The sequence below is a fragment of the Battus philenor genome, unplaced genomic scaffold (assembly GCF_028537555.1).
Source record: "Battus philenor isolate CCGP_79_NKW_IND1 unplaced genomic scaffold, ilBatPhil1.0.hap1 SCAF_13, whole genome shotgun sequence".
In the NCBI taxonomy this organism is placed as follows: domain Eukaryota; kingdom Metazoa; phylum Arthropoda; class Insecta; order Lepidoptera; family Papilionidae; genus Battus; species Battus philenor.
This window is the reverse complement of record NW_027181675.1, coordinates 11,500,445-11,527,343: the sequence shown is the minus strand read 5'-3', so window position 1 is coordinate 11,527,343 and position 26,899 is coordinate 11,500,445. Positions and strand designations below refer to the sequence as shown.

At 32.6% G+C, this 26,899-nt stretch overlaps 1 protein-coding gene across 1 annotated transcript in view; it reads left to right on the top strand.

Annotated features, from left to right (window-relative positions):
- LOC137933276 (irregular chiasm C-roughest protein-like) overlaps positions 1–22,006 on the top strand; it is a 140,966-nt gene extending 118,960 nt beyond the window's left edge. Inside the window, exons 3-15 of the mRNA XM_068777157.1 lie at positions 3,807–3,956; positions 6,504–6,687; positions 8,997–9,191; positions 9,905–10,099; positions 12,302–12,373; positions 12,891–13,011; positions 14,012–14,155; positions 15,034–15,218; positions 15,996–16,151; positions 17,081–17,197; positions 18,171–18,204; positions 18,899–19,096; positions 20,621–22,006. Of these exons, the coding sequence (XP_068633258.1) occupies positions 3,807–3,956; positions 6,504–6,687; positions 8,997–9,191; positions 9,905–10,099; positions 12,302–12,373; positions 12,891–13,011; positions 14,012–14,155; positions 15,034–15,218; positions 15,996–16,151; positions 17,081–17,197; positions 18,171–18,204; positions 18,899–19,088 (1,743 nt within the window). The 3' untranslated portion in view covers positions 19,089–19,096; positions 20,621–22,006. The remainder of the gene's footprint in view (positions 1–3,806; positions 3,957–6,503; positions 6,688–8,996; positions 9,192–9,904; positions 10,100–12,301; positions 12,374–12,890; positions 13,012–14,011; positions 14,156–15,033; positions 15,219–15,995; positions 16,152–17,080; positions 17,198–18,170; positions 18,205–18,898; positions 19,097–20,620) is intronic.
- Positions 22,007–26,899: the final 4,893 nt, after the last annotated feature.

The following is a 26,899-nucleotide window of genomic DNA, read 5'->3' as shown; positions in this document are numbered from 1 at the left end:
TTACGTTTCAATATATGTCTACTCCACAATAAACTATTTTCAATAATAACCTAATTATACAACTCAGGTACACCGCCAATAGTAGTAAGTATATACGTCATACTTAAAGCCCAAATATTAACGCACTATTAAATTTATTGTATACAGAACGATTGAAACACACCCGTATTTCAATCGACCCACGCTCGCCTTCCGGTTTCTTTGAACATGTTTTGTCTATTAAGTCTATTCAGTTCGCTCCCGTATTGAAATGTCTTTATGCTTATGAATATTTATCAGGATTTAGGTGCGTAAAGGTACCTTTTTTTCATCGTTTATTTATTATAGTTTGACAAAAGATCGTAAGAGTTGGCCTTGGTGGACACTTCCACATAAAACGACTATAGTAAGCTTTATAGGCTTTCTTGCTTAATTTATTTTCTTTTTACCTTAGCTATGCTCGCGACTTTGTCCACGGGGAATTTAACAATAAAATATGAAGCTTTTCTCGTTTAATAATTTTTCTAAAATAAAAGTCCGGTCCAGCTATTTCAGAAATTAGCCGGAACAAACAGACAAAAAAATTATATTAAGTAATTTTGGTATATGGTCAATATATAATACATATCCATGTTGTAAAAAGCCGTTAGTTTAATATTAAAAACAAACACACCGATTTTATTTATTTGTATAAATTACTTGAAATTTCTCTTCAAGTGACGATAATTACGCCAGAAGCAATACCTAATATAAATTTAAATTAGTTTCTTATGACATAGTACAAATTTGCTTGATGTTTATAGTTAAATATTAATGAATAAATGAAACAAAATTATGTTAAACAGCGTTCTAAATATAAACGATAATACAGAACAATCTATGTTAAAGTAATTATAGACAAGATTTTTTTTCTTTCACAACAGTGTTAGTCGTGAACAATTTTGAAGCATTCTATACTTAAAAGCATTTTCAAGGTGACTAAAAATGTCCAACTTAAATATTTTACATTAAATTAAATTTAAGTGTTGCACTGACGATTCCGACAATTATAAATAAGTGTAATGATCTCATATAATAAAACTATTTTACGTTGACTTTTTATTTTGCACATTCTAGAAAACAAGTGGTTTTTTTTTGTGGCATTTGTAAATTTCGTGAGTGCTTAGCTTATAATCTATTTTTTAGTGGCGAAACTCAATAACTTCGTCGGTAGCTTCAGCTTTGACCTCTACATATTACAATTCCACTGGATTGGTAAGTCGCCGCGCTCTTAGATCGCTTAGTGTGGTACATGGTTATATTAAATAGTAAATAATGTTAATGTTTTTGTAACGCACTTAAATCTGTAGCGTTCGACGCAATAATTTCAAAATGTTCTTTTATTGATTTATTTATATTTCATTGTACATTAACACGTCGTAAGAATAAATGAAATTAATTAAACAAAATGGAGTGCTAAGGGCGATCTCATCGCAAATAGAAGTTTCTTGAACTTCTTTTTTTTTTTGAACGTATGTACGTTGGATGGACTTAGTTAATTAGGAAAAATAGAGCGGGCAGCCATCTAGTGCTAGTAGATGTTAAATATGGATGTACATACGCAAGGCATCCGATCCTCCCAAATAACGCCATGGCCGGTATTGCGCTACCCGTATCCAACGTCCGCCAACAATTTTGATCTCGTTATTAATGTTTAAATATATATCTACATTACAATAAATAATTTTAAATGATTACGCGATTTTACAACTCATTTACACCATCAGGATCTGTAAACGTACGTCATACGTATACCCAAACATTACACTACTTTTAAATTTATTATATACAGAACAATTGAAACAAATACACAGTTCAACGACTTCCCGAGATCTTAAATATGTCGTCGGAAAAACATATTGCTACGTGTTATGCCTATTACAGATCTCTGTACTGTCCTTAGATTTTATATATATGAAGATAAAATTTTGTAATACAAAATATGTACATTTACATGTTTGTTCTTGGTATCAGCGTTACACAGTTGTTAAGGCGCCTTGTCTAAAAAAATGAACGAGGCTTATAAAACAGTTAAGCTGGCTTCAAGGAAGATTTATATTTTTATTAATAAGAGCGCAATCGTATTTTTGCCACTTATGGATGTAAATTATGAGGCCATTCTTGTACGAACATTAATCATTTTTACAGACATCGTAGAGTTTTTAGAACTAAGTCTGATAATAGAATTACAGAATTATCTCTATCAAGGAAGGTAAATATTCTGATCTAAAATTCCTACGCGTTCCGCCTTTCGCATTACTGGTTTTCATTATCATATTAATCGAGTGTGACGTCATCACGACATCGTGTTAAAACTGTACCACGAAAATGTTTGCAACAACACAAGTGAAATTGTACGAGTTTACAAAAATTTATAAACATTCCAATATAAATACGGCTGCCATTATTCTTTATGAAAAATGAATATTTTTTTAATTGTGAATTCATATTTCTGATTCCTGCGTAAAATGATGAATATGTTATTCGAAATGTACGAATAATAACCAAGTTTGATCAAAAAGGAATATCCAATATTTACAATTATATAACAGACAAAAGAAAATATAAATATGTTGTTGTTATATGTTTCAATATTTTATTTACTTCAAAATGTAATGTTTCGTAGTCGAATCCTTCGAAAATACTCATATAATTATAGAAAACTTTTAAATTAAACATGTACAGAGTACTAATTCAAAGTAAACGCTATAATAACTTTATTATATAAGATACCCACAGTCATATGTAATCGCTTATTCAACTATAATGTATTCACAAAACTTAAAATTAAGTTTTATAAGTTGCGCGCCACCTACTGAGAACTAACTAGAAACTTTGGTTAGTAATTTTTTTTTATGATAGTATTAATAATATTTTTTGCTCAAAATTAGAACAATTAATTGCCAAACATCTTTATCCTAAATATAATCTGAAAAAGAGTAAAATGCCTTTCGACAGAATCTGTGCTTAACAAATTTCTTGAATTTACTTATAGATTGATGTGTAAGGCTGTATATAGCAAGCATGCCATAGTTTATTACGAACCCAGAAATTCACAAAGTACCAAACATAAAAATTGTTAAGGAGGTAGCAAAGTAGTAAGGAATAAATATATACAACGACTGGAAAATCAATTGAATGACTTAGCATTAGCAACCGTCAGGTACTCTAGACGACTGGAAGCTAGGACATACAAAAACTAGGTGATAGATGGTGAAGGATGATCTCCTGCAGAGGAACGCCTTAAACAGGATAGACGAAAAGGAACAAATCTGCTTAAAATCTGAGACTGATTGCACAATACGAAAAAAAATTAGAACAAGTATTATTAATTTAAGAGAAATAGATTAATTTTTAACATTCAAATTTAGGTACAATGGGAAAATGAACAATTACTTCGTTTAAAACAATTTAATTTAAACATTTTGCAATATTCCGAATTGTAATTAAAATGGTATTGGTCCCTTTTATATCATAAAAAGTTATATAAAATTTCGTTTTAAAATTCCACTACATTAAAAATAATGAAATAGTCAACATTACTCGTGAAATGATCGATATTTTCTCTTTTACTTTGAGAAAAATATGAAAATTTCTTTTAACTTTGATTTGTTATGTATATAAATATATTTTTGTGAATGTCGAATCTAATAACGGGGGCCATGAAAAATTCCCTTATACTTGAAAAAATTCCCTTGTACTTGATTCGATATCGTAGAATAACATGTACGTAGCTTAATTATGATAAATTTACTTCATATTTATAGTTAATAATTTTTTTCTTTCAGCCTGTGGGAATATACAGAGGGAAATACGAATGGGCGAATGAGCATAGTGCAGTTGGAGGTGACTGTTCCTTGTGGGTGCGAGCCGCCACGTTGCAATTGGACGACGGACAATGGCAGTGCCAGGTTACCGCCAGCAACTACGATGTTCAGGTTTGTTCACGAATTTGGCTATGAAGAACTATGTTATAAAAATATACTAATGTTTGGAACTTTCCTTATCTATGCATGACACAATCGTAACTTAAACTAGATTATTATTGGTACAGTCGTCAACTAGTTGCAGATAAGTTTTGTATTCGTTTTATTAATTTATTAATAATAATATTAACTAAGAAACTTTTACACCGGCTACTTATGTGCGTCACAAAAAGAAGGCGAGAGAAAGTCGATATGGAAGAAATTAGAAGAATGAACGCCTTTTTAATGACATTAGATCCTATTGAAAATCTCTGCAGAAAGTCATGTAAAACAGCAGACTTCCTACAGGTGAAGAGATGATGATGATAAATATTCGATGGAACTTAATTATCCGGCACAAGTTTGTTATTTATTTACTATATGTAGGAATATGTAGAAAGTAATGTAGGAATTTAACAAAAAAATTGGTTTTATTTTTTCGGTTTACGATTTTTTCTAAAGTTAGTATAACCATAGTTATTCCTAATTGCAACAGCTATTCGCCAGTATGTGTCCCATCAAAATCGGTTCAGCTATTTCAGGTATTTACCGTAACAAATCGGTAGACATACACGACAGATAAATTAAAATTTTAAAATGTAATTTTGGTATATATATATATAAATATTTGTTGTAAATCAAAATCTCATAGTGTAATTGAACACAAAAATAACTGTTACTAAGATCATAAACTATTTTTGATGATTAAATCTAAGGTTAACCTACTCCAAAATCTTCAGACACCAGCGGCGACCATGATTTCAGAACCGTAAGTCATTTTGTGACACATATTAAACCTCGTAAAGCACTCAAAGTTATTAAAGAGGAATAATAACTTTCCGACGAGTTTATACAAATATTTAATTTTTAATATTACTGTGGCTAGACGATAAGCGTAGATATTTCCTGGTTGTTAAAACACTCTCCCGCAATATTTTAAAGTGGATAATTCATCGCATTTCACTCGACTCCCTGGGGCGTAATATGTCAGAATTCGTCGGCGTCCGCAAAGGAAGCCAGAAACGTTGACAAAATATTCCACTTAACGTCTCCTATTGTGACAAGACGTCCGAAAATTTCCTTACAGAGAATTAACATATGCAGTTCTCCCTTATTATTAATTTATTAAGTAATACACTACAACGATGATAAAAAAGTAACTTTATTTCGTTCCTAATTCTCTAGCTTGCTGATCAATTAAAAAGAATTTAATAGTAATTTGCTTGTAAATCAATGTTTAAGTATATAGTTGTTACTGAAAAACTTCCCTTACACTTTTCTGTATCTTTTGTATACATGTATATGTATACATTTATATACATACATATATATAAATATATAAATATATTTATATAGTGTTAATAGCAAACTTATGTAGTAAGATTATATATTTGTTTTAATATTTTCACTAATTCCACTTCAATAGAAGCCATTACTCTCTCTGGATAACACAATCATTCCATATTTAAATCCGTTGATAACTAAATAATGGATTGTCATTTAGAATAAAGGGAAAAATGTGTTTTAGCCTGAAGCTATTTTAACGCCAACTTACTGTCTCTTTCAGTAAACCCTTTTTGGGGAATAGAAAGTAATACTTTTAATCCGATATAATTTTGTAACATTATGAAATTATTTTATATTTCAGAACTTTATCCAAAGATTTTTGTTTTCGTTCGATTATATATAATTGTAAGTATATGTATACGACCTATTTATTGCATTTACTATTTAAGATATCGGTGTTCAATTTTTAATTTATTTTAATATAAATTAAAAATTTAAGAAATTAAAAAATGTAACTATATAATAGTTATAATTTTAATTATGTTTTTACCATACCAATTTAACTTTTTTATAAACTGTTAAACAGCGTCAATGTGAAAATTAAAAAAAATGTATTGATTACATAAGGAAAGGTTACAAGTTCTGAAATGGAGACAGAGGACTTTACTAAAGTCGTCATAAGACACTGTTTACAAACTTGGCTCTCAAAGCGGAATTTATACAAATACCCGTCACCATCTCAACACAGCGCACATCAAGACAGCGATAAGCATGATGACCGAACACTCATCACACAAACCCACGACACTGGCGGCGTTGTCCGCCTAGGCCACGTTCTAGCAAATGCGGACAGGGTCGGCCCTTATAGCTTCCGACCGCTGAGCAGTCCTTGCTACGCACAACTTGCACTACACTTAAGTCACAACCCTATACACCTACACGGGTATAGTCTCTCTCGGTACGAACATCTCCGATGTAACTGGATACGATCACCAGAAGTAATTTTTTTAGCTCGCTGACGCCCTGTTTCCGCGGGCTCAATATTGATGAAACTGCACAAAGCCTAAGCCAGCTAGCAGCATAACGTCAATCATCAAATGCTTCAATCGGTCTTTATGTTATACGGATAAAATAATGATGATGAAATTTAATAACAATAATTTATAAACACATTTGTAAATTTATATTTACAAATAATAACTAAAATTTATAAGAGTTATCATATTGTTCCAGGATGCCCTTTCAAGTCCCCCTGCAGCGTTAGCGGTCCGTGTACCTCCGCAATCGCCCAGGATCCTTTTCAACGGTTCCCATGTGCTGCCGGGGCAGAACATCACCGTTCCGGCCGGGTCCAGAGCGACCGTTGTCTGCGAAGCCAGATACGGCAACCCACCAGCTTACATCGAGTGGTATTTAGGTAATCAGACTATATCTCTGACCTATATATGTTAAAGATACTAACGTTATCATCATCTATCTAGATTATGTTGATTCGCATCTAGATATAGCCTTATTTTATTTTTCTTTATTACTATATACAGAGTGATGGATTGTAGGTGTATTGGTAAGTATTAATCCGAATTTTGAAACGTTTTTTCTTATTATATCATAATTACGTTTTTAATATTTCCGACACCGTTATTATAAACGTTATATAAACGTTAATTATAATAAGTACGTAAATAGACAGGAAATAAACTATGTACTCACTTTCTTAAGGCTTTTACACCTATGACCAATCACCATATACACAACAAACTGTTGCCACTACGGGACATTAAGTGGTATGTGTAATGTATCAAATCAAGATAGCGCGACCATCCTCCTGTTGCAAGTTTAAATTAATGCGCGTTTGTGTTCGTAGCATATTTTGTGAAATTATGTGATTTAGTCGGCGTTACACATAGGGATTAAATTTGACTAGTTTATGTGCAAGTGTATTATAATATTTAAATGTTATATGTTTACATAACAGGTGATTTCCTCTTTTATCGTAAGTAATTGTAAGTTATTATGTAACTATTCTTTAATCACTACACACAGGATATTTAAAGTTATTCGCATTACTATCGCTGAATAATCTTTCTTTTGAAGTGCTAGGTTGCGCACTTTTCCTAATGCCTTTCACTATTTAAGATCTTTCTGTATCTTTCTCGCTGCATCACCTACGAGACTCTCTCTCTCTCTCTCTCTCTCTCTCTCTCTCTCTCTCTCTATTTTTATTTGATAGACACTCACAGCTACGCAATTGCCTGCCCCAAAGATATCTATGAGAATTTTACCATAACTGCTACACCCAGCAAATCGTAGTGTATTATTATGGTACGCAACGAACACTACTGCCCATCCTCTGGAAACTTATTTGTGAGTCGTGGCACTCCTACATAATTAACGCACAAAGTTTGAATTATATAATAATGTGTCTCGGGAATCAACCTACAATCGGAAATCTTAGCTCTTTATGGCTAGGCTACTACTCCTCCTATCAAATAGTACATAAAAACACTTGTAATCTAATTATATCGCTTACAGATATGCTAAACATAACTTTCACTAACACTCGCGGCGTTGCCTTTAGAAGTTAGACTATCTAGGTTGTCTGTTACCAACTAAAACACAAATGAATTACTACAAAGTTATCCTCCAAAGTACTCTAGAATTGCGTAGTAAATTATAGCGCATACATTGTCTTTATGAAGTGGCTTTCAACCCAGAGAGATTATACATTTATTCATATAATTAATAAGGATCATCAATTCAACAGAAATTAGAATCAAATATAGCTTACCTATAAGAGTATCATTCAATTTACAGATACTAGGGATCCAAATATAACAACTCAGACTTTTTTTCTGTAATCATATTCAAAAATATTCTTAACACGCTAGTTAGAAAAATTTATTGCCAAGTATTATGATTAAAATAATACTTTATACTGCACGGTTATAAATATTCTAGCAAATATTTACATCTATACGTGGAAAAATTGTAATAAATTATAGCATAAATTATTTATATAGCACTACTTTGGTCTTTTCATTTCTTACATGACAGCGAATTTCAATTAGCACTATATTCGTATAATTTTTAAGTTTTATATTTTATTAATAATATTAATAATATTAATATAAAATTCCGCTCGCTTTGGTATTTCACCACCCCTTGGTATTAATAATGTAAAAATTTAATAATGTACTTTAACCAAAGATAAAAATCAACTTAAGATTTATGTCCCGAATGACATATAATCATTGTTTTAAATATATTAACAAATAGTGACATTATATGCAAACTATGTATTCATAGCTGTTACATACTTGTTTACACTCCCATGGTCGGTGACTTATGTGATAAAAAATATCAACACTAAACATGAAAAACGAGGAATGAAATGACTTGTCTTTCTCGTTTTACAGAGGGCCTAACAGAAACGTCGATTGATTCTTATATACAGAATGATTAATTTTAGACGTAAAAGCTTCAAAGTACCTACACATATTTCAAATCATCCCCTATAAAGTTATCAGTCTGATATATGTTACAAGTTTTTTTATTGTATTACTACAGACCAATAACTTGTAGCAGTACTAATTATGCATGGACAGATAGTAAGTAATAATTAATTTTAATTGTAGTAATTCGAATTTAAAAATACTATTAATTTTTAAAAAAATTACACCAATGACTATTTACCATGTATATAAATTATATTTTATTTATTTTCAGAAAAAGACCGCCTTTCGGCTTGGAGTCAGACAAATGCATCGGAAGTGGAAAGACCGCGCGTCTGGGCAGCTCGGTCTGTTCTAGAAATGGGTGCGACTAGGTCGGCGCATAGTAAACAGTTAACTTGCCGAGCCAACCATCCTTCTTACCCGGCCCCTTACTACCGGGACTCGTATACGATGCTCGATGTCACTTGTGAGTATCATTCAAACTAATCGCAATGTATGTGTACATTTGAATGTGCCTTAAGGTTTTGAACCTTTTTCATAAATACCATTGAAAATTATCTACCACTTCAATACCATTAATTACGAAATACCAGGAAATAACTATAATAGTAGCAGCGCTGACAGACTGCTCTGGCGGAAATTATTGGCCAGTCACAATTCGACATATAAAAAAGTGTGTAACATGTTTCGGAGTTATCACTTTACTAAGTGATTAAACGTGGAATAAATAAATAACGAATTCTTCCTTCTTCTTTTTCTATTCAGCCGATGGACGCCCGATGCAAGGCATAGGTCTACCAAAAAATCGCTACGATGACCGATCCTGCACTCCTCGCATTCAGTGACTTTCCACGGCCTTACCTATGTTAAGCCATGAGCCGTGATTCATTCCTCGCAGGAAACTGAATACACAGCGAGTTTCAATTGACAGCTCAAGGCTAAGAGATCTCGGGGGCATTTACTTTCAGGCCACGAAGCGACTATGATTTTAGCGACCTTCCATCTATTTAAAATAAATGATGCAACAACCTGAATCTAAACTCGTGTGGAAGCTTTCAATCTTAGTTATTGCAAACAGATCTAAGCTAACCAATTATTGAGCTGTGCGACATAACAGGCAATAAAAAACAAAATAAAGGGGGGCAATAAAATAACATTTTTATTTTTGTTTTGTTACAGTTGTCCCAGTTGTTTCCATACTTGGCGCTGATGCAAGTGGACTCTCCAGCTTAGAAGAAGGTTCTAGCGCTTTATCATTAGACTGCAAAGCAGATGGTAACCCTAAACCATACGTTTGGTGGACGAAAGACGGGCAGGTCATCGCTACCAGTGGTTCCAAGCTGATATTAGCACCTGTGATGAGGAATCACTCTGGTAAGAAGTTATAAGATCCACTTCCCAATCCTTCGCACAAAGACCAAGCCCTTAGTACACTTATATAACAAGCAGATCCAGATTCTGTTAAAGATACAGAACCTACTAGAAGTAGCATGTACCAACTCGATAACCACACTTCAAAAGTTACACTAACTTAACTGAAGCTGCGATGCTAATTGCATTACAATAGCGTGCCACGAATAATTTAAACATTTGTTAACTGCGGACTCCTAGTTCGAAGAAGCTGTGAAATTCGTAAAAGTTAAAACCGAATATACATAAACTAATTACTCGTAAACAAAATTACGACAGTAAATCTGCGGCAATCTGCAATACACAGATCGTTTCTACTTTGTAGCATCCATCTGAAGTGCAAGACATAGTAAAATAACACCTTATTTTATGTCACCTATATTCAAGAAATTAAATTATAACATATTTAATCTATATTTTGCTAGTGTAGAAATATACATATTTTTAATTGTCGATAATTATCAAAAAAAAAAGTTTTTGAAAAAAGCTGAACTTAGTATTTTTCAATAAATATAGCCAATAATATACCATAATAGCTAAAAACATTAACTATACATAATTTATAAATCTTCACTTTTGTTATAAATTTTTTATATGTAATTTCCCTAAATGTTTACAACTGCCATTGTAAGAACAAACAATATCACGGATCGATAGTTCTCGTACCTAATCCCATCTAATGGCAGCAAGATAAGATCAGACGACGGTTTATACGCCGGCACCGTGAACAGTTTAAGATTTGTGATTTTGCATTAACGATTTGTTGATCACAATCTTAATACAAAACGCTACAATTTGCGCAATAAGACTTTGAAATTAAATATAAAAAATAGATTGGTATAATTGCCATGTTTAAACATTTGCTCTATCAATGTTTCTTCATAAAAACGAAACAATTTGATAAGAACCATAATTGCTCATTACATTTACAAATAGTAAATGAAATAGAAGAACGTTCAATACCACAAATCATCATTAAAATTTAACCAGTAATTCGTAAAATTAGTAAGACTTCTAGCAAAACTTGAGATCAAATGAATAAACACGCACTATATATGAAGTTATAAAATTTAGCAATAAAACAATACCTCACTTCACGTCTTGGCTAGGTTCTCAAAAAACAAGACGCAAAGTGAATTAAAATTTTCTATAGCAAACCATGTAAAGATCGAAAATTGGTTCCATGGTTACGAAAATACTATTTTTTAAAAGATAATTTAACGGAGTAAACTTTTAATAAACAAAAATAATATAAAATGTTATTACATACATACAAAAAAAAAACAAATTAAAACGTATTCAATTAAAACAAAATAAATGTTTCAATTAATTTATGAAAAACGAAATTAAAATTAATCACTGACAGATGAGTCCACAGTGTTTTCTGTCGTAAGTCGGCTTTTTTTTACAATAAATTGGTAAAATGTTTGTCCTTCTCGTAATTGATATTTATAACTACGCCTGGGACTTTAAAACTCCTTCCGCTGGTTGAATCGTTATTTTTTAGTTCTCCATAGAATAAAAAAAGAAAATATCAAAATAATAAATTAAAAATTCGAACCCAAAACAAAGCAACGTCGAAAATCTAATGATGCATAGTGAAAATTAGTACTAATTAAGCAGCGACGCAATTTCGAAAAAACGCTAAACGAAATAACGTAAAGCGAGGTATTGGTGTGTATGTCTTTGACTGTCCTTATCATCATTTTAACCACAGGACGTCCACTACTGAACATGGGTATAGATTCAGATTTCCAATAGGATCGGCTATAAGCAGCCTACTTCCAACTGCTTCCGACTTTAACTAGAAAGTCTTTCCAATTTGTAGGTGCACGCTCTACGCTGCACTCTCTCCATTCCAGAACCTCAAGTCGCCAATGCCTCATTGGTCTACGCACTATGAGATGTCTATAATGTCGTTATTGCCACTTCAGCCATAGAACGTGCTAGACATAGGTCAACCTCACAGATATCTAATAGTGATCCTAATTGAAATAGCCTTCATCCAGTGTCTTCCGATGACTTTAACAAGCTCATCTACCCACCTGCCCAAGTGTCTCTCAGTTACTCCAATCAGCTAATATCAATAAAAAAACTCTAATAACCCTTTTTGTATTGCTATTTTGGTTTTTCTCAGCTTTATTATAACATAATTTTTAATCACAGGTATATACGGATGTCAAGCAAGAAACTCGTTAGGTACTTCAGATTCAGTGAAAATTGAAGTCAATGTTAAATGTAAGTATAATCAAATTAAAACTAAAGTAACTCTCATAAAATCCAACAACACAGCACAGAAATATGTAAAACCGCAAGTAAGAGCTGAGACAGACGGGTATGCATAATCAAACACACAGACGGCACTAAAACCAGTGCCAAGACACAAGATCCGAACAAGACCTTGAAATTGATCACAAAAAAGTCTATATATTACTAGATAATGGGATGATCATTGCGTTTCTAATTTGTATCAAATTAACCCTTCTGGCCTTATTCTTATGAAGTATATGTCCAATATATATTTAAAAATATCTTCTTTGAGCCCTATGTCATATAAAGCCCTATATCTATATAAAGTAATTTATTAAGAACTATATGTGTGTGACAATGTGTTTCTGTCATAAATGCTGAAACCTTAATAAATATATTTGTAATTTAGATGTTAACTACATCGTGTCGTTTTGCAAGAAATTCTATCATAAATTTAGCAATATCTGTCTTCTTATTATTTTTATCTCGCTGTTTATTTTTCTAGATCCACCGCGAGTCACCTGGGTTGGGCCAGATACGGTGGTTGAAGCAAACCTGTTCTCACAGGTGACATTGGAGTGCAAAGCTGAAGGGAATCCGGCCCCGTCTTATCAGTGGTATCACAGGTATGAAATATATACTCCTTCTTCTGTTATCACGTCACATATTTATGGCAATGCTTTGGACATACCCTTTTACCCTCTATTTTGCTGGTGACCATCAGTCTCCCCAAATTATTGCTCACCTTCTTGGGAATATATCCAAAATATATATATCACGCTTCAGATTAATCATAGAAAATCTAGCAGTTATGAAGTAGATGTGCATCATCATGTTTTAGCCCTGACACGTCCACAGCTAAAAACGCTAGTACCCGGGATCTTCTTAATTAACAAAACATTTTTTTCGAAGACGTAATTTTTCGTTTAAATTTCTTCTTGTTAATTCCAGTTGTTAATTTTTTAATAAATACTTTTAATTATATTTTGTTAACATTACCTAAAGAGGTTCTCATTGTATTTCGCTCATTTTTAATATCTACATTTTTAGGGTACAATGAAAAACAATTTTTTTAATTTAAATGTACGTGATCAATTTCAGTGCGAGATTATGAAATTTAGAATATCAGGTGCTATTCGCTTTAAATCTGAGAAAAGTTATAACAATCTATTTAGTGAAACAACGACGTTATTTCTAACTTTCATATTTTTATAGTTTTCCTTTTTATTTTAGTTCTTTGTTTTACAAACTAAACCTAAATTCAAAAGACTTCATTCTTCTGCATAGTTCTTTATTCTAAAGGTCGTAACCTCATCCTTCTAGCTTCCGCAAAGTAGTCGTATTCCGGATTAGATTTTTAAGGGGATTTACTTCTCACCGGCACGGGGTATTGCAACTAGTGTGCACTATTATGGGTTAGTTCCGACTTTACAATAGGTATAGTCTCTCCTTCCTAACCCAACTTCCTGGTCCGGGCTTTCAATCGTCATCGGCAGTGCTACTTTAATAGTTGTCAATAATTCGGGAAGTTTAAACCTTTGTTTAAATATATATATCTCTACTTGTTTAATCCTAAAAATCTATTCTTATCTATGTATTTATTAAAAAAATCTTGTGTTTTGGCAGTCCAAGATCGGGAAACATCAATAATCTTCTAGAAGATGGGTATTTAATATCGTCGACACCTCAGCTGCAGCTATACAATGTGTCATACACGCAGCACGGCCAGTATGTTTGTGTGGCCAAGAACTTCATCGGACTAGAAGAAAGGTATTTATTTATTTTATTAATTCAAATTTATGTATAACGGTAATACGGTAAGTCTTTATAAAAACATTATAGGATATGAAAAGCTGAACCTTGTCGCAATATTTTGACACAACCTGTGCGTTGTCCGTATATCTCATTGCTTAATTATCGAATTGCAAAAAGGAACTTAGTAAAATATTTAAAATCAATTACTAGCTATTCGGTAATATTTATTTTTGTATAAATATTTTTTTCAATATTTCTAAATTAAAATCACGTTTTGTTCAAATTTAAAATCATTGATTTTTTTTAACAAATTTTACTACACATACTACTATTTCCTATAAACAGATATATCATTATATATCTTCAACTAATGCTCGACATTTTAGATAACACTTTTGTTGACAAAACTTTGTGGTTTTTAATACTTACTTTGTGAAATGATAAATTCTAGTATTTTATGGCATCACAAATTAATACCTACACTCCTACAAAATTCAACTAGTGGAAAGCTCCTGGCTCCAAGATCCACCAGTCTTTGATTCTAAAGCCAACCCATCAGAATATTTTTTCCATAAATAGGAAAAATTGCATAATTAGTTTTTGCATAAGGAAAGACTTTGTAATCATCTGAAACACTTTCATTCACCGCTACTACATACGCCGACTAACCTTTTTTTATTATGTACGCATTACAGGATTTAACTTTTGAAGCGGCAGGCTTGTTGACATATAACTCTTTCATTTATGTTTATGAACATAAACTCTGTACGCTAAAAAGCTTTAGTTTCTTTTGAGGCACTAGTAAAGTCGTAAATGAGGTTAAAGTTAACTAATGATATATTAAAAATCAAATATATTTTTACTAATTTATTAAATGATATTATGATCACCAGGTCACAGCAATCAGCGCCGTTGACGCTAAACATCCTAGGCCCACCGGTGGGGCCGGATGCGGTAAGCGCTCACGGCTGGTCGGGTGGCGAGGCGCGCGCTCAGACGGCCGTGTGCGCTGAGCCGCCGCCTCGAGCCGCCTCCTGGCTCTGGGGCAGTCTGAGACTCAACGTGCCTTCACATATGGGTAACTCTTTTTCTTCTTTCACTGGTAGTCTTTATATTTTGTCTTCGACGAGTTCATCCATTTAATCGCAGAATAAATCATCATTGTCATAAAAGATCGCCTCGATGACCGGTGATCTTGTTTTACCCGCATCCATCGATTTCCCTTCCCGTGCTCGTGATCGGTATTCGAGAACCTTTCTTTCCGAACGGCCGACAGTTGCACAAGCGATGCGTCACCCCCATTGCCACAACAGTGCGAGTGCAATTCTTTCGAAAAATTGTTAGGCAATAAATTTAAAAAATGTTATCAAAAAAACTAGTAAAAAATCCAACTACAAATCTTTAATATTTTTATACTTGTGAATGAATTATTCTAATTACTGTATTAAGAATAATATAGAAGTATTCATAAAAAAAACTCGTCAGATTGTTGCGTGTTCTTCTCAGGTTGCGGTTAGAACGCCTGTAGCTATATATTAAGTTGAAGAATATTATACTCGTGGTTTAAAGAATTATTAGATTGATAGAAGATTGATAAAAGAGCTCGGGAAATAATTGCTCTAATTTATGAAAGAGATCACAAAAGAAACTCGTCTGACTACTAACTCGTCTCTTTTAGAATCCTCGTAGCTTTGAATTGTAGGAGGCCATTATAAAAGAGTTCACTTTGATTCAAGTATGTATCAAACTGGTCTTTTTTGGCGTTCTTCTCTTAACGTAAACAAGTGAAGAATAAATGTGTATATAAATACTGTTGCGTTTAAGATTACCAGTCTCATCTACATTTTCTTCCCAGGTCGGTACAGAGCTCTGGAGGCAGAGAACATTGACGGCTGCTATCGGTACACGCTGTCTATAAGCAGTGTTTCAGCTGCCGACGCGAGGGTCTACGTACTTCACGTCGAGAACGAGAGAGGCTTCTCATCTCATGCTGTATCTCTCACCGTGCATGGTACGTGCTTGGTACAATAATGTATCTTTGTTTTTCAGATTGTTTTAGGTACATCACCTATTTTACGAATATATATTCTTATTTGTCTCGTGGGGAAATCGCCTCCCGGCAAAGAGCTAGTGATATTCTTTGATGATTTTTGCTAAAACTACTGATACGCTTTCGCATAGGATTTTCTCTTCTGCTTCAACGTCTTAAGACAGAGTTCCCATACTAGACAGCTTCCCACCAGTTATAGAATAAGCTCGATCCGTCGCCAATACTTTGTTGATGAGATTGGAGTAGGGTTGAGGTGCAACCACCTCCGTCGTCTAGATCTCTGGCTACGGATAAAGGGCTCTGATATACAGATCAAAACCTATGTCAAGTATATATTTCTGGTACTAGAATATGTGACATTTTCGTTTCGTGTTTTTTAACAATGCAATGTTCTCATAATTCAAACAAAGGTTGTGTCAATCAAGTGTTTTCGCAGGATGTCAAGTTATTAACAAAGAATCTACCACTTCTATTACTGCTACTGTGTCATATATTTATAATTAACGCAACTAAAAATATTTTCCGAAGAAAGAAATAAAAAAAATTGCCACTGTTATAAAGGCAAAATTCAAAACGACGATAGAGAAAATATATTTGTTCATTAGCACCGCACTAATTGACTCTCATGTCAGCTATTATAACGTGGATGTCAAAAACTTCACTTGCTAACTAAAAATGCTCTAATTGTATTACAGCTTTTTAGCAAACAATAATTAGATACATCAAATTTTATATAATCGTTTGCATCTGGATTTTATTTACGTTAAGCTTTAAGTAATCTAAAGAAACAATAATAATATGTAATACATTATTCGAATTAGTAAATTTACAACTAATCTGTTCTAAACTCACAAATGTCTAACGAAAAGTCGTGAAATTTCTTCACGCAGAGAATTTTTCGCTAACAGAAACCGCCCACGTGGCACCCCTGATCGCTGCCGCTCTGGTCATCGCAGCTCTACTGGTTCTTCTACTCTGCCTCATTATTCGCTGTCGACGGAAGAGAGGTGAGATATTCTATTTTCAAAAAAATTTTCATTAACATTCAATTTTAGACTTTTTGGGAGAAAAATTAAAATATTATTATCTATCAATACGTATATGAAAAATTATTGTATGTCCTTAAAAACATTACGGATTTTCTTTTAATTGTGATGTACACTACATAAATACCGCAAAAACAAATTCTATATGCATAAAACTCGGCTTTATCGAGTTAACAAACCTTCCTTTGGGCAAAACTTCAAAAAAAATGTAAAAGAGCATATGTGCGTCAATGCTAAGTTATTTCAGCCAATAGACGCCCATTGTAAGGCCTAGACCTCGCCCAAAGATATCTATAGGGGTTAACCATAACTGCCATGCTTGGTGGGTTGGCGATCGCAGTGTGGTATTATGGTACGCAAAGGACGCTGCTGCCCATCCTCTGAAAATCTTATATACTGATATAAATAGACTATGCCTCGGGAATTAAAGTCGTGAACTACGATCGCAAATCTCAGTCCTCTACCGCTACGCCATCACTGCTAAGGTTTACCACACCATAAATGACTTTATAGAAGATAGTGTACCTTGGGAATATAGCGTTCACACCTTGGAAATGATGCCATAAGTCGATGTCAATGTTTATTAAATATGTGATTTTAAATAATAGAAAAACATAACTTATTTGAATTCCTTTCGCCTGTTTTTCTCCGGTCTGTGGCATTTTATTCGAACAAGCAGTAGACTTCACTTGACGTCAACGAGAGGTGTAATCAATCGTTTGTTGAATAAAAAATGTTTGAGTTTACATTTGAAAAATCCTGAAGTTCTCTTTTAAATTATATGCTAATTGTACTATTTGAAATATCTCCGGTGCCCATAACGCAAATAAAATTTTACTACGAGCACAGGATATTGCTTACAAAAATGAGAATGAGTTATATTCGCAAATATTTGATTAATCAATTAAATCATATGAAAATTATTTCTTTACAGATAGCGTCGAATACAAGACTGATGAACTAAACAGGTGAGACTTACTATTCGTTTAATAACAACATCTTCATAAACTTTTTAAGTGAATTAGTTTCGTAGGTTAATGATTGTCAATAAATAGAACATTGATAAGTATCACTTTAAAATTAAATACAAATAATACATAAGTTGATATTTAATTTATCTGAGCAAGATGTATAATACTGTGATAAAATTGTATTTTTTTATAAAATTTAAATTATTTATTTATTCTTCCTAATCAATTTTATTCGCAGTAATCCCAATCTGATAAAAAAAACAAAAGCAAAAGTTTTTTCCAGCTCTTGAAACAGTCGGAGTAGTCTTTTTCCGGAGTAGCCTTCAAGATCTTTTTCGATTCGGTTTTTAACTTTATTGACGAATAGCCAGAAGTCGCACGGAGCCAAATCAGGTGAATATGATGGTTGGGGAACGATATGAGTCAAGGTTTTAAAACTTCCTTCCAAAAACTTGAGCTATTTTGGCACCAATCGCGACTTCACGCTTTTGATCGACAAAACATCCATTAAAATATTTTTGGCAGAGCAGTAGTTACAGCGAGAGTACTTATTGAATTGACTTGATCAGGTCAGCTAGTAATCGACCTGGTCTTTTAAGATAAATGAAATAGACTAAGCCGATTAGTCGCTATAAAACGGTTTGCTAAAATATCACTTTAATAATATTTTAATGGTAATTTAATCTAACAGTAGCGACGTGAAAGTACTTCCGGCGGATGCAGTGTACACGCCGCAGTCGCATGCCAGCAACCGAGTCACTTCCGGCGCAAGTGTGGTGGGGGTAGGTGGAGGCATGGATATCGACGGCGCGCGATACTCCCCCGGCGCGCTGCAGGTTCGCCGCGCCGCCGTCGTGCTGCAGCCACCAACCACCGTGTGATCGCACAGGTGTGGACACACACTAACACCCACCCGTGTCATTTAATAGCTTATGAACCTTACTGACCCATAAAAGACTTCAATTCGTATGTCTCCTCTAATAGTTCTAAAGACACTTTTAACAGCAGAAAGTAACTTTTTTATATCCTTTAAAAATGCTTTTTATTCGTACCCATAACTCCTTTAGGCGCTTATTCCAAACTTCTTCACTGATAGTAAAGTTTAGACAGATTTAAATTTATTATTCTATGTGTAATTACATAGAATAATTAATAGTTATATCAGTTTCTTACAGCTAGCCAAATTATTTTTAGGAGTTATTTTATATGAATCCTGATGAGATGATGAGTTAGGTCGGAGAAAAATATAACATGTGATTATTATCAATCTGTTCAAAATCAATGTTGATATTTAACTATGTTAAAGAAAATTATTCATCTCAAATGGTTATTTTACACTAAACCGAAAAATTGAAAATTGTCGAATGTACATATGGCTAAATGAAAATATTCTAACCAAGTTTTATACCTACAAGCGGTATAGTTTTTAAATCCTACGTAAAAACCGATCTTAGCTGATTTCTATTAGGCAAAATAAATATTTGTACTAAATTTCATGCATCTAAAGGTTTATAGTTTAAGTGATGTCGTGATGAGTCAGTACATATGTAGTGATCTCTAATTATAGATAATATAGAAGTAAAGTGAAGATATTTACGTCCATTCTTCTGATAATAACTCTCGGTCCAACTATTACAAACGTATTACAGTTTACATTAAAGACATTTTGGACCGAAAAACAAGACACATGAAGTCGGATTTGTAAGAATTAGAAAGTAGTAAATGATCATTTTATGATTGATCATTTCTTAATATTCTCTTATATCATAAACAACCATCCAAAAGAGAGTCAATACACTAGACCAGCGTGTCTTGATCATAAGCTATTTTGTAATATGGGATCTAACTACCACGTTTTAATATTTTAGTAGTTAAGCATTTATTGTCACTATAATAACAGCTTTAATTAAATTTCCTTGCGCATTCTCATATCTCACCCAAATCCTTTACAGCTAATGAATAACAAGCCACAATCAATTAACTTTATTAGATGCGATAAAAGTCATGCGGTTTAAATTATGAAATTTTACGACACCACTCCTTAGTCTAGTTAAGCTTTGACTGTACACAAAGCAATTAACATTAGTACAATCCGCTTTATATTTTTTTACAATAAACAATTATTAATAAATACACAGAGTATTTTGTTGCTATTCGCATACAATCCCACGATACACATTTATCAATTCAATAGCATCCATAAACCTTTGCTTTTGAGATAGTTAATAATATTTGTAGTGGGATCAAAGCAGGTGAAGGCGCTTTAATTTTATTTATCCCAGAGAAGCTCAATTTGATCATTTTTTTCTATTAAATTGGGCTCTTTTGGCATTCATGGCTTACACGAGTAATTAATGAATATTAATATGAATAATAAAGTAACAAAATTTAAGCAGCTTTTCTTTTTTTATAGGCAGCACTAGCGTCGTTGGAAAGAAAAGCCAAAGAAAACGTATACGCGGTACTAGATCCGCATATACAATACGATATAACTATAAATAAGCACGGACAGCCGCCGAAATATTTATCACTTTCTAAGCCCTTAACTCACCAAAGAACTCACGCTTTCGATCCACGTTACTTTGCAAACGAAATTAACAACAACGATAACAAATTATCCACATTTAAACCGGGATACAGAAAATCTGACAGAAGTAACAGAAGCAAAGGCAGCAGTAACAAGAAGAATTACGTTTGCAGAAGTAATATTGATGTAGAATATTCCAAAGATCCGTTCTTTGGAATCGTAAGAGCTAATGAAAACAAAGACTCGGTTAATGCTTACGCGCGTAGTAGTAGAAATTATGTAAATAAGAAAAACAATGACAGGAAGCTTGATAAAAGTTCTTCGCGACATATTGAATCTAGAAAGAATACTTATGACAACGATTTCGTTAAATCAATTTCGAAACGTACATCAACACGCAGAGAAAGAGATGTTGAAAATATTGCACAAAAATCAACGGAAACTGTGCAGAGAAAAAATTTAGAAAATATGATTGACGAACAGGAAATATTTAAAGTACAACGGGATGCTGAAAACAGAAGATTGCAGACCAAGACCCGGAAAAGTGAGAGAGATAGCGTTAATATTTGATAAAAATAGCAAAGAATATGCTCAATCGGTAAACTTTAGAAAGGAGAGACCAAAACCAATACAGAGCTACGGCCATAAAGCGTATCTGGATCATGTGTTTCCAGATGCTGTAGAAATTTAATAATTAATTAAGACTCCAGTTAGATCTCCTTAGAAGTATGAATGTAACTATAAATCAGATTTTGATATCTTTTTAAAAATATCTCTCGCTGTTTACTATTAAATGTTAGTAGAGTTTGCACAAATATGTATACTATGTAATAGTGAGCAAAATCTTGAATGAAATTTTATAAATTTTATAACACATAATATACTAAAAGCGCTTCAAATATCATGAAAACTGTTTACAATACCCGACGATAAATATTGCATATCGGCCTTTGGAAAGAGACAATCGGCTAATTTTAGTTTCGTAGAGCGTTATCTCTGTCGCACGACTGAGAAAACGTCACATAGGAAGTGTGACACAGAGATAATATTCTACGAAGCCGAAATCAGCCGATTGTCTCTTTCCCAAGGTCGATGTGCAATATTTATAGCCGGGAACTGTTATATGATATTCTCTTCAACTTTGAGCATCGGTTTAAAACTATACGAGTTATTTTCTATTTCAAAGGAAACGTACTTAAAATTGCATTTATTTATATAATATCTTACTTTCATTTACTTATAATTCGTTGAAGTTTAATTCCTTATGTAAATAGTTTCATTATTGTACATTTATATTTTGTTGAATTTTAACAGTATTAAAGCTCTTAATTGATTGTCTATTGTTTTCTTAATTCCCCAGACGTCGACCACACGGAGTGCAAGAGACATTCTTGCGGTAATAAATACACAAACTTAATTACACTAATGAACAATAACGATTACAAAGGGCCATAAAATATGAAAGCTACTGCAGTTTATGTTAGTTTCAACTTCAACGGTGACGTTGTTATTGATACGAATTGTGGCTGAATAGTGTGAATAGCTATTTTTAAGTTACATAGACGAGTAATAAGTAATTTTATACTAGGAAGTTTTTTTTAAGTATTTTCCAAGCATGTACAGTTTTCTTTTCGTTGTCTATTTATTATTAAATACATTTCTTACTATTACATGCCATAATACAATCAAATTAAAAATAAAGAATCGGTCTAACGATCTTTGTGCAAGCGAATGTATATCAAAATGTTGTCCATTAGATTATGGTTATTCAATGAAACCTGAAAGTAAAAGATTTTGTGTTCAACTTCAAGAAAATGAAACAGAAATGGATTTAATAATCGATGTTGCACAGCCTTTATATTTTTTTGAAAAAGTAATCGAAGAAGTAAATCTCACATCAAGATTTAAGATTTTAGAAGGTTCTACATGCAAGAGAAAATATCAGCTGAATAATCGTCGATATTTACAACAAGTGAGTTTTTTATTTTATAATCAAAATTTTCGTAGGTTAATTTTTATTTAAATCTGAAAATCTCTTAAAAACAAAATACTCCTCACGGATTTTATATATAACAGAAAAATGTTAACGTATTTTACGTGTATTATATTGAGATCAAAACTTTCTTATTGTATCTATACTGGTTGTAGTTTTCTCTGGCGGGCGGATTAGAACACCATAACGTAGTTGCTAAGACGAGATTTGGCACCATTAGCTCCCTTACTCCTCAAACCTAAGAAAATTATAAACACCAAAAGGCCAGTGAAATACCGTCGCAAAAAATGGTTATACTAATTAGTTTTGAAATTTAAAATATTTTATTTTGTCATTAAACATTAGGTGAAAAACCTACACACCGTGACACGGTGTGATATTTAAAAGAACACCTTTACAATATTTACGTACCAAACTGTTTATTTTTTCATAACAGGCCTACATTCGTTTCGCACAAGATGAAATACACCAGATGTAAACATTTTCTCAACGTGATAGCCCAGGCAAGAAGTTTAACGAATTATCTATAAATTTACGTATTATTTTTTTTTATTACCATGCCTATTTTAATATCATCATAATCACCATTACTGCCATAGAACATCGAAAAAATGTAAAAGATAAGTAGTCCTATCTTTTATTAAATACCATCAAAAAAACTAATAATTATTCTATTTCTAACGTAATAATTATTCTATATTATTAATCTCAAATCACAAATAATTATAAAATACAAATGTTGCATTAATAATATAACATATATATTATAAAAAATATATCATATTATTTTGTACAAGTTTAATCTTACATTATATTATATAAAACTATAGAGTGCTAATAATAGATAGTTATTTGAAAAATGTTTTGAACTTCAGTTATAGATACGTACCAATTTTGCATATTGCGATAATAGGTATTTTATGCAATATTTACGTAACATAATTGAATTAATACGAGTCTAATTTTGATGTTATTATACATTATTTACAGTAATTCTCCTAACTGCAGTGTTTTTTTAAACAGGAAACAAATTTTGCTAATAAATAAAAACAGGCGCTTTTGCTGATATATTCTGTTAAAGTCCTTCTAAATCAAAGCGCTCTTTGATAGTTTATTTTTATGCAACAAAACAATAAGAAACGACAGTTTTATATATTTTTTATAAAAGACTGTCTAATATGCAGTTTTATTTAAATACGCGCTAATCGTCTGGTGTCTTTCTGATTAGTGAACTTCTTTATTAATCTTTGTATAGTTTGTTTTTATATTCTTTGAGAGATGGAACGGTTTAAACTTATTTACAAATACTGTCAATTGACTGATTTTATATCATTAGTTCTTACGGCATCTTCTTACTTTTCGTGCTAGGTGCAAAAATATAAACATATCTTTCGTATCAAAAATAATTTACTTCTTTGAAAGTTTACAAAACTTGGTTAAAATTTATTCTATGTACAATATAAATTCAGAAATCTACACTATAATTTAAATCCGTAATTTTAACTTCGACATCAATAACAAAAAAAATTACCGAAGTTTAAACAATTAACAAGAGTGTGGACTAACTCAGTCGAATTATTAAACAAGTACTTCCATGTGGCAAATGTATTAACATTTTACGGGAACAATTATTAGCAAATAAACGAGAAAAGTAGTAAAAATATACTAGGATCTAATTACATTAGACGGAGTGACGAGTTAACACGAAAAACCATCGTAAAATTATTTATTAAGCAGTTAAATTACGGGATATTTCCCTGAGGATCATCACCGGGGCCGGACGAAAACCATTTGACTCACGGAGTAATTGTACTGAATAATTACAGTATTAAAAATTACTAAGTTCAGACTAATAAAGTGACTTTTTATCCAGGGTATTTTTGTAACAAGGAAACACGTACCGTCCTTATTTTAATGCGTATTATTGACAAGAAAAAGAAAATCAAAGTTCAATGTTTTACACATAAATGTCGTCAACAGATGCCATAAAAAACAAGATTAAATCAAAATATTAAATTAATAGTTTTAGTTATACTTTCTACATTTATACTTCGTTGTTTATATTTGCAACATACGGAAACTGATTTTTATTTAGTGTGACATGCACCTAAATAAAAACAACAAAAAAGCGTAGATAATACGCAGAAGCGTTTTTACTAGTCAACCTTGATCACGAAGAGAAGGAATAGCAATCGTGATCATCATTTCAGCTGATAGACGCCACGGATAGGCCTCGCCTAAGGAACGCATCGATGACCGGTCATATGTGGCTTCTATCCACCGGCACCCCACGACCTAAACTATGTCATCGCTCCACCTAGTGGAGGGCCTACCAACCACAAGCCGATAGACGCAATGTGGATAGGGAAAAGCAATACTCAAAAATTTCTACGGGCATCTTTAATTGAATGTCATAAATGTTATGCATAATTGTGATTTCTAAATCATGTGGCCGCATCTACTACAATAGAACGCAGTATTTAATATATATATCAAAGAAATATTTTTTTTCATTAACACGTTCACTGCGGGCCCAATTTTGAAGAACTTTCAGCTGGTGCGGCTGAGGTCGAATCAGCCTCAAGCTGAACTTCCTAGTAGTGCGGTTGAGGCCTTTTCTGCCTCATGTTTCGGTTGAATGTAAACAGCCGCCGCACTAGAGAGAAAACACGAGTTTTACGCGCCGCACCAGTGCAAAGTCTACCATGAGGCTGAATCGGCCTCAAGCCGCAGTGAACGTGTTAACAAAAATTTGGTGAACACGTCACACTTTTTGAACTACTTCTTCAGAGATCGACGAGACATATCTTGAGCCGGAAGTGCATCCTTGCTTATACCCACGATTAAACAACCTTAACTAAATATTTTCTTCCACCAATAATTACCCTCAAACAATCAGGTATTAACAAAATATTAGGGGTACCGGAAAGTAATGTCGCTTTCTTAAGTTATATATACAATACTACATTTTAAACAAGTTTTTATTTCTAATCAACAATATATTAGCCGTCTACAACAACCTTTTGCCATCTAGTATACAAATTGATGAAACAAAAATTTCGGAGCGGTAAAAATCAATCAGTTTTTATGTAAAATATGTCGTCAAAAACAACTTTACTTTCCAGTCCCCCTAATATAATGAGCAATTTTCAACTATTACTCGTTTTACACCGCAGTACTCTAGGTGATTGATAAAAGGTTTAAAAGTTTTAAAGAGGTGATTAGGTAGCTAATTTATTAGCAAAAAGCTCTTAAACTTGTTTTCAATCAGTTTATAAAGGGAACGCTTTGAAATATATTACATTAAGTTGTTTTTTTTTTTTTTCTATTGGAATGCGACAAGCTAATAACTTCCCTATAAAGTCTGCAAGGACATATAGTACACAATATAAAAATTTAATATTCAACAATCTTAATTATGAAGACGCTTTTGATTACTATATTAACGTTACATTATTTATTAAATGTCAACCAATGATTTAGAATGGGCGTACTATACAATAATTGACAGCAAATGGGCTATATATTCATCCTTTAAAAACTTCTATGCCTTAAATAAGTGTTAAGGTAAGTATTTATAATATAAATAATAGCAACAAGCGGCGCAATTCAGTGCCTTATTTTAGATTTTTTCACGAATCAAGAATCCTACCACCGAGCCCAAACACTTAATTTTTTCAGAACATTAAAATAATGTTAAATTTTACTGCAACACCATGCATCAACTCATTGGTCATTGTTTCGACGACTTTTATATTTCAACCGCGAAAGCTATAGGAGGTTAGTAAGTTTTTATTATTATACTGAATTCTTCTGATAATTGATAACTATCTGCTTTTAATATTTCAAAGTAAATTTACTCCATTTTAATACTAATAACGAACCTCAAGGTCAATAGCCGAATAAAACAACGAAATATTCATTTGCATGAGCATGAGGCATACGATACTCACGTTTCCCCAGACGATGTACACTCCCCAGATGCTTACAATGACGAATACAGCCAACTGTATTATAATAACGAATACTAACGAATTTTACTCCCGAAAATGACATACAAATATGGCTATATTCAATGCCACTGTAGTGTTCCTAGTAAAAGTTGGTAAAATATGTCATCAAAGTATCACAAAACTTTCCCTGTATATTTACATTTACAAGATAAACGTTAA